The 14,295-nt window shown below is 41.4% G+C and overlaps 2 protein-coding genes across 9 annotated transcripts in view; one reads left to right on the forward strand and one right to left on the reverse strand.

Annotated features, from left to right (window-relative positions):
* The window catches only part of BRAF (B-Raf proto-oncogene, serine/threonine kinase), a 140,792-nt gene extending 132,777 nt beyond the window's left edge, over nucleotides 1-8,015 (forward strand). For all 6 annotated transcript variants that reach the window (XR_006282702.1, XM_043518744.1, XM_038387407.2 and 3 more), the window contains one exon: nucleotides 224-8,015. Coding sequence is in view for 5 of the 6 variants with exons in the window: in XM_043518744.1 (XP_043374679.1) it covers nucleotides 224-246 (23 nt within the window). In the remaining variant the exon portion in view is untranslated. The remainder of the gene's footprint in view (nucleotides 1-223) is intronic.
* NDUFB2 (NADH:ubiquinone oxidoreductase subunit B2) lies at nucleotides 7,393-14,262 on the reverse strand. 3 transcript variants are annotated; one of them, XM_038387456.2, is made up of 4 exons: nucleotides 14,095-14,232; nucleotides 13,869-14,013; nucleotides 10,533-10,631; nucleotides 7,393-9,229 (listed from the first exon to the last, which is right to left on the reverse strand). In XM_038387456.2, the coding sequence occupies exons 1-3, from the start codon at nucleotides 14,178-14,180 to the stop codon at nucleotides 10,557-10,559; spliced, it is 306 nt and encodes a 101-aa protein (XP_038243384.1). In that variant the 5' UTR covers nucleotides 14,181-14,232; the 3' UTR covers nucleotides 7,393-9,229; nucleotides 10,533-10,556. The 3 variants fall into 3 exon arrangements, with proteins under 3 accessions (XP_038243384.1, XP_043374698.1, XP_043374692.1); XM_043518757.1 differs by having other exon boundaries at nucleotides 9,137-9,792; nucleotides 14,095-14,262; XM_043518763.1 differs by lacking the exon at nucleotides 10,533-10,631 and having other exon boundaries at nucleotides 14,095-14,259.
* Nucleotides 14,263-14,295: the final 33 nt, after the last annotated feature.

Below are 14,295 nucleotides of genomic sequence, written 5' to 3' on the forward strand. Positions count from 1 at the left end.
GCTTTTAAGAAATCTTACTTCAAAAAAATATGCTGAGTACACTTGATGTTCTGTCACTACAAGTATGGTCTTTCTATGCCTTAATTTTAACTGTTGCATTTTTTTTACATCTGACATATTCAGCATAGTGTTCAACTAGACTGCAGAAATCTCTGTCCAGCTGATAATTGAGATCACCTTTTTAAACCAAGATCTTGTCCTCCCTCTTGTCCTCCCTCTACAGGAGAATTTGCAGCGTTCAAGTAGCCACAGCGCCATGGCAGCACCCACTCTATTATTTAAGTCTTGTGTTCCTACAGTTTCTTAACATCAGAACTCTGTTCTGCTCCTCAAAACCTAAAGCAATTTAGGAAAAGTTTTACGTAAGCTTAGAGCAGAGCAGAATGGAACTGCTGGTCCAACACAAGGGGGGGGGGGAGGAATAATCTTTTTAGGAACCCAGAATTCTCTGCTGCCAGTGTTTCTCCTTCAACACAAAACACCACGTGTATTCAGAGACCGCAGTGGCTGCCTGTACCGTTGTCATCATTCCCAGGAGAGAGGAGAGGGCACACGTGTTTTGACTTTGGTGCTCAGGCATAAGGGGATGGAACTGCTGCAGCAGCTTAGGAGACTTGCTTTGGATGTCTGCCAGTTGGCTTTCTCCCTCTAACAACGAATCATCAGAGGCTGACCATCTGATGAGAGTGCTAATCAAAAGAATCATCTTCTGTTCTGATTTATTTTTTTCCTGGCATGCTTACTGATTTATGGGTCAAAATGCAGTATCCCCTTTTCATTTAAATGCAGGTATCAAACATTTCAATCAATCTACATCATTGACTTTTATCCCAGTCAAATTTGATACTTTGAGGGGTGGGAGGTGGCTTGGGGAGAAGTTAATCTGGAGGAAAAGGGGATGCTGCACCATTTTCAAATTTACTTTTCACTTATCGAAAAAACCTACGCTTTTCTTGTTTCTAATACTTTCTGGTGTGCTCAGACAGGGCATCTTTCAGAAGGGTTGGGAAGCTCCTCTCGTTGGTCCAGCAACAAACTAAAGTTAACCAAAAAAAAAAATGTAGCAAGTTCTCAAAATATTTTTTTGTATCATCTAATTCAATGTATTTTTCAGAAATGTGATAATGGCATCCGAAGTCTGTAAAACTGCTAATACAGACTATGGAATGGTGTATGTACCTATTTTAAAAGTTTTATTTTAAATGAGGGTGCAGGTTAATGCCAGGTACCTTACCAATATATAAGGTTTTCATAAACAGGAAAAAATAGTTCTCAGGTTGAACTGAAAAAAAAAATAAACACAAAGAATCCCCCCCTCCTACCCCCGAATTAGACATTCTGCAAATTGTGTTTTGGTACTTAGAGAGCTTTTTTAAAAGGATTTTTATCCTGTTAACTCAGTGTTCTCTGATAAGTGTGTGTGTAAATGTGGAGTATCTTGTCCCAGTGGCAAGGTGTTAGATTAAAAAAACAAACTACTACTACAGAAAAACGGTACTTGCTGGATCCACGCTGACCTTTTCTCCTCTCGTTGGTTCCCTCTGTTTGACTCTCTTGTTTCCATCCCTCCATTTTTCCCTTTTCCACAGTTTGCAAACTAGGATAAAGGTGGCAGTATCCACATTACTTTCCCTTGTTTCCCTGTCCTCCAAGCCCAGTTCTCAAATGGTTGGTAGCTTTTTGACAAGTTACCAAGTCAGAAGACAAATTCATAAAGTTCAGCACATTGTTTACCTCTAGTAGAATATCTTGTGATGTGATCTGTTTGCAGAATTCTCCGATATGTGGTATGAAACTTAAATTATTTGTACAGAGGCAAGTCAGACCATAGTAGAAAGAAATTCAAGCTCACACGGAAGTCTTCAGAGTTTGATTAATATCTGCCCTATACCACTCTACATGAGGCAGGAGAATTGACGCCACTAATTGGCAGCGCTTTTCTTAGGTGAATGAAATCATGAGACACATGTAAAGGAGTTAAATGTGTACAAGTGCACATGGCGTTGGCTGAACATATTGCTTCTGCCTCACTAGGTGAGTGGGGACCTTTTCTGTGTACAGAAGGGTGTCCCTGGAGATATAGGTAGCCTGTTAGGTTTGTCAATTAATATTTGCTGGGGTTAAGGGGTCCGGATTAATTTGAAGTGAGAAATATAATTGAAATACGGTGTATTCATCTTAATTCCATAAACATTAGCCAGACAGCAACAGAGAGTGACGTGAAGTTACTACAAGGATGAAGCAATTCATGTTGCTACATGAATAGAATTGATTATGTGTACAGGGTGCATTTTAACAAACAAACAAGCACAACTTTTTTCTTCTCTGCTGTGGGTCTTCAAATGCTGTTAGGTTTTTTTCCTTCCTGAGATGGGCAAGAATTAAAATAATCAGTAGCAGTGTCTACTTTCCAGTGTGAAGAAGCAAGCAAAGTGAGCAGTAGTGCACAGTCAGGCGAAATCACCATGTGCCATGTTAGTGTAATGGCAGTATACAGTGCTATCTGAGGCAGTTGACAGACCAAGGAGGAGAATGCTAGGAACCAAGTTGTCAGCAACAGTTGAGAATTTTTACCAACATTAACTCCAAGAGAGTGAAGTCATTACTGTATCAGTTTTCTCCTCAACCATTTTTTTTTTTTGGCTTGTGATATAGCTTGTAAATGTAGGGCACACTGAAAATTACATATGCTCCTAAAGAAAGGTATAGTCTAAGTATATATTGCTGGGTTAAGAATTATCATTTCAACATACTGGATAAAAATCCTAGTTTCCTTCTATATTTTCATGCTGGCAGAGAAGTAATTGTTAAAATATAACAGTAAGGAATTATTTTTATCCTCTTTTTAAATGAATTTATTTTGTAGTGCTTCATTACCTACTAGTCTACAATATGCTTCTTGAGCCCACAGGAAAAGCACAAGGAAAACTGCTATCCTTGTCCATGCAAAGCACTTTATAAATAACACATGGTCTTTGATTTCCCCTGCCCTCCAAAAAACATGTATGTTGTTTGACTGTTTAGTTAAGTCTTTCAGGTTTCATTTCTATTACCTTCCAAGTTTTTTCGCTTTGTTTGTGTCCAGCTTTGTATCTGTACAAAGACCACCTTAATCCTCATGCAAAACTTTGGGAAAATTTGATTTGTAAATAATTGTTTTTCTTCATTTCTTTTCCTTCAGAAGTTACTAAGGACGTTTTGCATGAAAATAGGATCAGTTTTAAAGGTGCCTTGCAGGTGTTTGTTAAACAGTGAGACAGTAGCAGGGACATGTATTGAAAGCCCCAGATAGCAATGGGGTGAAGAAAACAGTTAACTCTTCTAAAAAATAATAAATACAATCAAGCTCTCTGTTCACACCATACAGCTTCAACTCATCTGTGATTCCCCAGCTCAGTGCACTAGGACATACACCCACATGCTGGGTTTGGAAATTTTATTAAATATTTTTATGCCTGTTGAGATACAAAATTATCTAGGCACTTATACTGCTTTAAGCTCCAACATATCTGAGCAGCTAATAAACCTTTTCAAAACTACCACTTGAGCACCTGTAGTAAACTCCATGCTCTTATCATCTAGCCCCATCTCCCTGTCAATGCAGGATTCTTCCCTACAGTATATTGTCTGGGGCATCATGGTGGCAGTGAAGTCAAACAGAGTGAATGTAGGGGCCTGATTACTTCTAAAGTATCAGCATCAGTTAAATGCTGAATGTCCCTATATTCGACATAGTCCTGCTATTCTCATTTTTCACAAAACATTTGCAGGTCACTGAGTTAATCTGTTCCTGCTTGCTTTATTCCTCACCTGAAACCATCCTTTCTCATAATTGAGTTCTTTGGCAATTACTGATAATACGGATTATTTTTGGTCAAATTCTGTCATCATATTTTTGTGGCTTCTACTTAAGTCAGTTGGAGCTATATGTGCTCTTTAGAGGACAACATTTGGCCTACTATGACATGAAGTGAATAAACAGAAGTGTGAACTGTTAACAAAGATCACATCTTTATGCAAATGTCCAGTGGTAAAAACATACTGAAGAGTTGCCTCTATAGTTGTATTGTGTTGTCAATGTACACAGTGCTTTCCTGAACACTTTGAAGACAAGGTCCATGCCCCAAAGACACAGTGATCTAATATCAGTTGAGGCATCAGTAGTTCTTGAAGGTATCTGTGTAGTGGAGGGCCAAATTAAGAGCTGAAGCGTGCAAACATTTCACACCTTTCCAGCCTGCAGGTTTTTATGGAATATATTCCCTTCTTGACTGTGAGTGCAGCATGTGTAGCACAAACTATTCAGAGTACTGTAGACAAGTATCTTTCCGTCCATTGAAACAATGTCACCAGGACGTAATATGATAGTCTAACCTTTTAGGTACCTTCGTGATTCAGATGAAAGCCAGTTGCATAAATGGACTGTCATGGCATCACTTTGAAGATACTGGATGTTTTGTGTCTCAGTGGTTTGGTTTTTATTTTCTTTATAGAGACTAGTTTATCACACACATTTTCTTTATAGATACAAGTTTATCTCACACATGCACGTTTTCTTTATAGATATAAGTTTATCTCACACACACTCACACACCTCCTTGGCTGCTTTATTATTTCTTATCTGGTCAATCAATGCATCAAAAACAGGTGTTGCGACAGTTGGAGTAAAAACTTCTTGTTTGTCTTTAGCTTTTAAAGATGCTAATATAGAAGCTAGTCTGCACCATGAGAGCAGTGAATAATAATAGTCATAAGTGTGTGTGTGGGATGAAGGGGCGGTTTTTAAAAAATATCAGGATGGGGATGCTGATGTGAACAAACTGAGGAAGTGAAAGCTAGTAATATTTATATAGAAAAGATATCCAGAAACTCTCTTAAATGGTATACATGAGGCTTCCCAAAAGTTACCTTTGCAATTTGCCAAATGATCTTGTGCCTTCATGACTTAAAACAACAATACATATACATTAGGTGCTTTGTAACTAGGGCAGTGGCTTTGGTTTAATTCCAATGCAATGTCTTCATATTTAGATGCAAATATGGACCTTTCACAAAAGTTAGCAGGTTTTGAGTTTGTAAATGTAAGCAAAAGATATATGGAGGAGATGGGGAGGGGAAAATTTACAGAAATGTCTGGTGTTTGTATCCAAAATAAAGTTTATATGAAACAGATGCATGTCTGAGAAAATCTGCAACTTGAAGCTACTCTACAGAAAATAAAATGAGTTGCATTTTTTAAAAAATTAATAAAAAGACGTTTTGACCCCTCCAAAAATCTAGCATCTTGTTAGGGAAATGGAATATAAAGTTCTTAGGAGAGAGAAAGTCAGAATATCAGAGCAGTGTATGAAAAGTGAGCTCTAGAATAGACGGTTGACTGTCAGTACCCATAAGCCATGTACATCATGGTATACCGTTAATTTCCTGGTCTGGGGTTACTTTGTTTAATGGAGTATCAGCAGGTTTCTTTAGTTCTTCCTCAGGCCTCATATTGATACACTGCTAAACCTCTACAACCCCAGCCACTGTTTAAATGATCATATATCCTGTAATCATGTTTACCTTGGGAGATGATGAGTATATTATCAGTTGAGGGGCAAAAGATACGTTTGGATTTGATGTGTTCATGTTTCAAACTTATCTTGGCTCCTGGCAGTACTTTAATTCTAGTGTCATATTTCATCTGTATGTCCATAAGGAAAAGAGAATGGTCTTTGTTCTTAATGTTTTTTCGAGTCCTTTCCCTGCCTTTGTTGTTGGTGGAAGACTTTGGACATAATTCTGTGCTATGTAAATCAGTGCAATTAAATGCACAATTATTACAGAATATTAGACTTCTATTAACCCTTTTTAGTTCCTTTTATAAATCAGGGTGTAATGTTTTTTAAATGTTTTACTTAAATGCCCAGGAAATATCTGGAACTTTTCTTCTTCTTCCAACCCATGCACTGAAAATACTCTTTAAGAAAAGAGTATCCTCCCTACTTCTATGAAAAACACAACTATTTCCTTATTTTGTGAAGGGGAGAGGGCGTGTGGTAATGTTGGGGAACTTTTAAACTGCCTAAGTATTTGTTTTAGTGTGTCATAGCAACAGTATGTTCAACCCATCCAGATGCCCTAACAGCATACATGTACTATCCAGTCTTTCTGTCTGGCTTATCATACCTGCAGCAATTGTAGTTTAGAATAAGCCTGTATGACATTTACTTCTGAATTAGTAAAACACCAAGCCAAGATTGTTGTCTAAGTTTTAAACAAGAGTTTGTTTTGACAGATATTTAATTTGGGTGCTCACCCTGCTTGAACTCAGTTTGTTTGTTTTTTGTGTTTGGGAGTTCAGTAAAACATTAAGACATGACAAGCAATGAACCCTTTCTATGTTGGGGAGACAGGGGTAAAATGGACCAAACTGGGATGGTGGGGATTTTGGGGGTTATAAGGGTGGGCATAATTTAAGTAACTTTGTCTAAAATAAAATGTAAGTGCAATAAATGTGCTTTTTATTCAAAGCTGTGAACTGTTTAAAAAAAAAAAAAGACATGCACATCATTCCTTCCTAAGCCTTGTTTTTCCTCCCTTCCCCCCCCCCCCCCCCAAATGAAACCTGGCAGTGGCCAACCTGCATGTCTTATCTAGTATCATGATTTAATATGTACTTATCTACATCATGCTATTTAAAAAAAAAAATCTAAATCCCTCTTGGTAGGACTAACAAGGCAAATCCTGCCCCTACTTCTGCACCGCTGGAGACTCTTTTGGAACTAGTGCTAGTCTGCTATGCTTCACTTGAAAGGGCAGGCTGTGAACAGCCCTTGAGGCTGGAGCACCGGCAGGGGGCCCTGAGGATCTGCTGTGTGGCTCCTCTTCACAGGGATACAGAGCCTACTCCAGCCATTGGAGTAGCCTCTCTGAGTGGGATGATTCCTTCCTCTGCATATGACTGGCACTTGCTCTGGCTATGGGCCCCAGTGCTGGGTAAAGGATTTTTTCCTAAGCAACTTCCCGCTTGGGTCCTCTATATTCCTTTTGTCAAAACAAGCATGCAGGCTGGCCCGTTTTCTCTTATTACTCCACCTTGTTTTGAAGGAATAGTTACACATATTTTTAATCACTTGTGCGGTAGTTGCACAGTCTGTCCCTTCCTCGCTCAAGATCATGCCGCTCTCCCTAGGTTAGGAAAGGTGCGGTGGTCTTTTCTCCACAAAGGACTCAATACCAATGTTTCATTAAAAAGTTCATGAAAGCATAGCACTCGGGAAAAGCAAGGGGGGGATGGCTTTTTAAAAAATATTATAAAGATGTTGCCTCATAATATCTTGTTTATGAGCAACAGAATACTCTAGTAAGGAGAGGAAAGGGAAATACATAGGTTTGATATTTTTTTCCCCCACTTAGTGCAATGAAATGTACATCTCACAGTTTGAACTCTGTGCTAACTAACACAACATTCCTTTAAGCTATATTTTTACCACCAGAAGTTTTATGAGGGTCTGAATCTTCACTGTAGAAGGTCCAATCTGGTTACTTAAGAAAACAATTGTGTTAGTAGATTTCTGTAGCTGCTTTTAAAAACTACAGTGGAGTAATTGTTTTAAAACTTGTATTTATTTTTTAACTCATAAGAAAATATTTTCAGTTTTCTGTTACACAGACCATGGCAACTCCTTCTTTCCCTTCCTAATGTCCACAGTAATTGCTAATAAAAATTATTTTTCTTGCTTGTTTCCTTCCCCTCTACTTTTGTTACCCCTTCCTGCTCAAGTTCCTTCATTTGTATTTTGAAGTTTTTTCTCATGTAAATTTGTACAATGGGAAATATTGTCCAGTTTGGTTAGAGAGCATGGAGACTTAAAGAAAACATTAAAAATTTGATAGCTGAAATTGATTGAAGAAACTATTTCTGTGTAAAGTTATTTAAAGAACTCTGTATTATATAAAAGGCAAAAAGTTCTATGTACTTGATGTGAATATGAGATTACTGCTATAATAAAGATTGACTGCATGGAGAAACATCTGAGATGAGATGAGATATTTATTTTTAAGGTCCATTCCACAAGATATTGTCCTAGATGTGTTTTAACAAGAGTAGTTTTGTTATTGTGACAACTCTGAAGTTTGATAATCAGCTCATAAGAGTGGGAGTCAGAACCCAATTTCATCTTGGGCTAAAGGCCTGTGTCTTGTCTGTTTGTTGATCTCTGCTAGAGCAGATATATGTACTTTAAGAAACTTGGATTAGAATTTCCACACTGCCTTTGAAGAAAGTAACATCGAGGATTCAGAACACATTAGCTAGCTTTTACATATTCACTTTTCATCAATAGATTGCAAAGTGCTTTACTATCTTTAATGTATTTATCCTCACACCACCACTTGGGGTAGTGAAGTATTAACTTGTTAAAGCTGGCGAAATGAGCCACACAAAGGCTAAATGATTTGATCAAGGTCACACTGGAACCCTAGTGAAGCAGGAAATTGAAACTGGGTCTCACACTTCCTAGGCTAGTGCCCAGTTCAAATTTAGACATATACTTTGTGTCTGAGGGGTAGCAGTATCCCCTCCTGCCTGCAGCAGAAAGCTGCTATGGGCTTGCTTTGCATTTTTCTACAGTATGTCAGTTTTTATTTTAAAAATAGCCCACTTTATTGTGGAAAGTTCTTCCTATGTTGAAATATCATTAGATGCTATCTTTAGGTTAGGAATTAATGTTAGTATTGACATTCAATAGGCTGTTCTGTAGTTCAATTCCCCCCTCCTCCCCCCCCCCACACTCTGCAACTTTCCTAAACAAAATGAGTAGATAGCATTAGTTATACAAAACTAAGTTAAAAGCTTTGTCCTCCCCTACATGAAGTCACTTTCTGAACATGGATTTGTCTGTGATTACACTTGCTGCTGAATACTATTCAGCACATCTTCAGCTGCCACCACAGCTCATTAGTGTAGCACAGACCAATTCAAAGTAAAGTTGTGAAGCAACTGCATGAGCATGTTTGGCAGGAGAGTGGAAAGTATATAGAAGAGAACTTATTCAACTGCCCATTCCTCTCCCCCCTACAAAGATGATTCTTTTGCAAAAAGTTTCTATAGAACAGTGATTTAGTCAACAAAAGAATCTTAAAAAGCACAAGCTTGTAACTTGAGTTTTTATTTACAATGTGGATTTGCTGAAACAGTTATACAAGAGCCAAAGCCTCAGCTTCTTCAGAGATCCCACCACAGGACCTGCAAGTGACAAATGGGAAGAAAATTAAGAGAAACTCAGGTTGTCAGAGTCCCTCCCATATCAGTACAAACATATGCCAATAAAACCCAAACCATCTACTTAAGCCTTTTTTGGCAGGAACCTGTTTTCCCATGATAATGTTCTAGTGCAAAAAACACCTACATTAACAGCTGCAATGGTTTTTAAAGATCTTTTTAAATGCAATCGTTTGAATTCCCACTGCAATTGGAACAAGTTTGTCTTTTAACCATCTTAGATGGAAACAAGGGCTTGACAGCAAATACTTTCATCTTTTTGATACTTGGGAAGGGAGGGAAGACAATCCCTTTAACTGGAAAGCTTCAATTGAGAGGAGGGGTGTGTGGGAAGAACTAAATCAATGTCTCCATTACACTTTTAAAAGGGATAGTAACATCCTTCTTCAATGGGTAAGCAGTTCCTAGCATTAGTAGAGGCAGCAGAAGGCAGTTGCTGGATGAGCATGGTACCTCCTACTAGCTTTTAGAAACTCAAGCGCCCACTCAAATATTTAACAGATGTCAGTTTACATCCCAGACAAATCCTAAAAAGGAATACAACTAAACTTTGAAGCACAATCCTGTTAGGATTAAAACTAGTTTTAGGGGCCTCTGTACATCTAGTATTAGGAATGGGATCTAAAGCCTTTCAAATCTATTTCACTAGGTACAGTAAGTCATGGCATCAGGAAACAGTTATAGATATGGAGAATTTGATGCAAAAAAGCTTTAGTTTATTCTTGAACTTTTATAAAAAACCATGCTGAACAGTGGCAGAAGATAAAGGTTTATCCCACTACATGAAGTAGATTAAGGGTGTCACAAAATAAATAAATGACTTAGTAGCAGGGCAAGTTAAAATACTCCTTTACTGGACAGAAATACCACTTCAAATTCCCAAAGTAGCATGTCCTCAAAACTAGATAAGGGTAGTCACAAAGCACTCTAAGCTCACGCAAGTCCCAGACAATAGGGGACAATGCAAACAGCTAAGAAGAGATTTCAGAAAAAACAACTACCCTAGTCTGTGAATCAGTACATTAACAGAGGAAAGCAAAAGGCTCCTGAAGTCTGCCAGTATATCCCTCTTCATGTTCAGGAATACACTGAGCATGACAAATAGGACAGTGCAAACACCTAAGGACTCATCTTGAACTTATCAACTGTGCTATGGGAGAATCCTGTTCAGTGTTCACTCTACATCTACATCAATTCAGAGGTTGGACATTAAGTATAACTCATTCTAAAGATCATCTGAAAAAGGGAAAGTTTCAAGACAACCTACACACTGGTAGCTGGAGCTGTATATCTATTCTTCATCATCAGGAGGGATCCCCAATTCCTCATCTGTCCATTTCGAAGCATCTGGGTAAGGAAAGTGACCCTTGTAGCAGAGGAAGAACATTCAAACAATAGTTAGTGAATATTTCATTTTCTACAGCAGTTCCCAAACTGAGGGTCATGACTTCAAGTGGGGTCACTCCATCAGCATATGGGGTCATGGCAATCCTGAGTGTACGGATGACACCATTTCATTAAATGGCATCCTCTGCACAATGTGACCTCTCACATACAAGTGCAAGGGTCATGCTGCATGGAGGATGCTATTTTACTCTACAAAATGGTGTGACCCCCTCCAATGTTACCTCTCACACACATGGTATGTGCAGATCATGCTGTCTGGAGGACGCTATCTTGAAAAGCAAAATCCATATGGCTTACATGTACAATGTGTGCAAGGTCATGCTGCATGGAGGCGGCTATTTCAGGAGAAAAGCACAGGAAGCAATACATGAGAAAATGGGGTCATGCAGGGAAAATGTTTGGAAACTTAGAATCATAGAATATCAGGGTTGGAAGGGACGTCAGGAAGTCATAGAGTCCAACCCCCTGCTCAAAGCAGGACCAATCCCCAATTTTTGCCCCAGATCCCAAATGCCCCCCTCAAAGATTAAACTCACAACCCTGGGTTTAGCAGGCCAATGCTCAAACCACTGAGCTATCCCTCCCCCCAGACTTCTGATATACTCCCACAAGAAGAGATCCTGAATACTTGGTTAGTAACTATAATGGATGCTAGAGGCACGTTCTAAAAATGCAACAAATTTGGGTGCTATAACATCAATCTCCCCTTGCAGTGGGTGGTTTGGTGCGGCAAAGGCATTGGTTTGAATGGTACTTAGGCACCTAAATCCCAGTTTTGGCTTCACTGTGATCCACAAAACTGCTGCCAAACCCTTGGTCACCTAAACTTGCTTGGCACCTAAGTTTTTGGGTAAAAGTTCCCTCAACCTCTATGTTTTTGCCTCTGTGCAGGTGCACTGCTGTCTCCCTCTAGGACTCTGGATACCTATCGCCCACCTAATCCCCAAAGCGATTTGCAAACCAGGGTTAAGATAGGCATTTGGCCACTTAAGTGACATGCGGGGCCCAATTTAGTAGGGATCCCTAAAGGGTGCCAAATTCCAGATGGAGGAGGAGCTGAAGATGGTGGTGCACACCTCCACTTTTAGACTATAGGTTAGAGCAGTTGCCTAGGATGTGGGCGACCCCGTTCAATTCTTCCTTCCTCCCATGCCCCCCTGGACAGGGAGAAAGGATTTGAACAGGGGGGCTCCCACCTCTCAGGAGAGTGCTTGAACCATTTGAGTTCAGGGATATTCTGATGTGGGGCTCCCTCCATAGCTCTTGCTGAAACCGTACCACTGCGGGTAAATAATAAAGTGACTGGAGCAGGAAGACTGGGCCTGAGGTCTCATCTCCCAGGCAAGTGTCAGAACCAATGGACTACAGTCATTCTCTCTCTCTGGCCCAGTAACGGTTCCACTTTAGATAAATATTTAAATAGTCAGTAGCCCAGAAAACAAGAGTGTAAAAATGACTCTACAGTCCAGTGGTTAGGACACCCATGTGGGAAATGGGAGACAGCAGGACAAGCCCCCTTATTCCAACGACTGGAAATAAGGCTTAAATTTTTAAGCGTCAAAAATATTTAACCATGGGAACAAAATATCAAGGGTCAAGGTGGATTCTTTATCACTGACCATTTTTAAATCAAGATTGGATGTTTTTCTAAAAGATCTGCTCTAGGAATTATTCTGGGGAAGTTCTCTAGCCTGTGTTATACAGGAGGTCAGACTAGATGATCACAGTGGTCTCTTCTGGCCTTGGAATCTAGGACTATGAATATCTCATTATTTATCCACAGTGGCACAGCTTCAACCTGGGTCTTCCACATCTCAAGTGAGTGCTCTAACCACTGGGCTCAACTACCAGTGCTGCCACCTCCTACTTCAGGCCATCTTGTGTAGAGTGAGGCAGATGCTTAACTCGTACTACTCCTGGGGGAATTCTGCGCTACTGCATGTATGCATAATTAATGGGCCATGCATATTTTTTTTATTTTTTTTGTGAAAAAAAAAAAAAAAGCTTCTGCCAAAATGTTGCTGCAGTTCCACCTTTTGCCCACCAGAGGACGCTGTAGCGATAGAGCACAGCAGCAGCTCCTAGCCAGTGAGGGAAGAGAAAGAGCCTGCCTTCTTTGCAGCACCTGTCAGATCAGGTCAGGAGACAGAGGCTATGGGGAGACAGACAGCATGGTATTCTGGGGTGGGGTCAGACAGAGTCTCAGAAGAGCTAGCGGGGGAGGACAGGGCCATGGCTGGGTGGTGGCAGAGAGACACGTGGGGATGAGGCAGGGGGTACAGAGCCACATGGGGACGGGGGAGGTGTGCCTGAATGGGGCTGGAGGGACACATGTGGACACGGACAGATGTGCCTGACTACTTGGGAGAGACTAGGGGTCTGCAAGGGGAAAGCTTCCTAACAATCCATCACCTCCCCACCACAAAAGCTGTTCTATACTTTTCCCACCCATACCCAACACCCTCCAAGTTCACACCCAGGCTCCTTCCCAGCAATTTACTTTCCTCTCCCTCAGCTCCTCTGATACCCCTGACTCCCCCAAGCCTTTGCACTGCTTCTGAGGGGTGTGGGAAATACGGTTCTGTACTGTAGTTTAAATGAATTACTACTCAGAGTTCTGTATTAATATGCCTAGTAAGGAATAGGTTTGTCAAAAAGCATTTCCTGAATCTTTTTTGTTGTCTGTATTGTTACAGACATACTTGCTGAGAGGTATTTCGAAATAAATGACCAAATATCATTGAAACTGGTGTGATTATATAGTGTTATTTTGACAAATAAAAGATGCAGAATTTTAAAATACGGTGCACAGAATTTTAAATTGTTTGGCGCAGAATCCCCTCAAGAGTACCCTACCCACAAGAAACGGCTTAATCACTTAAGCCCCTTGACTCCAGAAGCGGGGTTCCTCTTCATGGACAGATGCCTCCCTGCGGCAAGACCAAACACAGTCCCCCTGAGAAAGAGGCAGGACTTAATACACCACCCCCCACCCAAGTCAGCCTCTCCCATTGGCTAATTGCACAACTCAGGACCTAGCCCGGTTACTTTTGCAGAAAGGTGCCTTCTCTCGCCCGCTAAACATTGTCCTGGGGGCGGAGATGCTCAACTCAGGCTGCTCCTGTGATTTTCTAGGCACCGCAGGGCTCAGCATTGGAACCCGCCCCCGCCCCCGCCGGGCCCGGCCCCCTCTCACCAGCACCGCGTCCGGGTTGTGCCAGAAGTGCCACAGGATCCAGAACCACATGAAGCCGCTGAGGAGCTCGCCGTGGATCACCTGCCGGCGGGTCAGCCCCGGGAACTGCCGGTAGTGGGGCTCGATGTGCACCCCGCCCCCCGCGCTGCAAGGGAGGCAAACACGGGGCCCGTCAGCGCCCGCCAGGCACCCCCAGCCCGGCCCCCGGCCCCCGGCCCCTACTCACTGCCGGAGCCCGGCCGCTCCCCTCACGTCTCTGGCGCGGAGGATCCGGACCAGGCCGCCCCCGGAGCGGCCCAGAGACCCGAGCATGACGCTGCCACCGGCCCAGCCGCCCGCCCGCCAATGTCACCTTCCGGTATTGAGGGGGGAACGTGGCCTCCCAACAAGAGCCGCTCTGATTGGCCTGAGCCCCAGCGGGCACATA

Source organism: Dermochelys coriacea, chromosome 1 (assembly GCF_009764565.3).
Source record: "Dermochelys coriacea isolate rDerCor1 chromosome 1, rDerCor1.pri.v4, whole genome shotgun sequence".
Lineage (NCBI taxonomy): Eukaryota > Metazoa > Chordata > Testudines > Dermochelyidae > Dermochelys > Dermochelys coriacea.

Coding starts and splice junctions, on each gene's coding strand:
- NDUFB2 (XM_038387456.2), bottom strand. CDS start 14,180: ATGCTCGGGTCTCTGGGCCGCTCCGGGGGCGGCCTGGTCCGGATCCTC. Junction 14,014..14,094: donor GGAGCGGCCGGGCTCCGGCA/GTGAGTAGGGGC, acceptor CCTCCCTTGCAG/CGCGGGGGGCGGGGTGCACA. Junction 10,632..13,868: donor ACAACCCGGACGCGGTGCTG/GTGAGAGGGGGC, acceptor CTCTGCTACAAG/GGTCACTTTCCTTACCCAGA.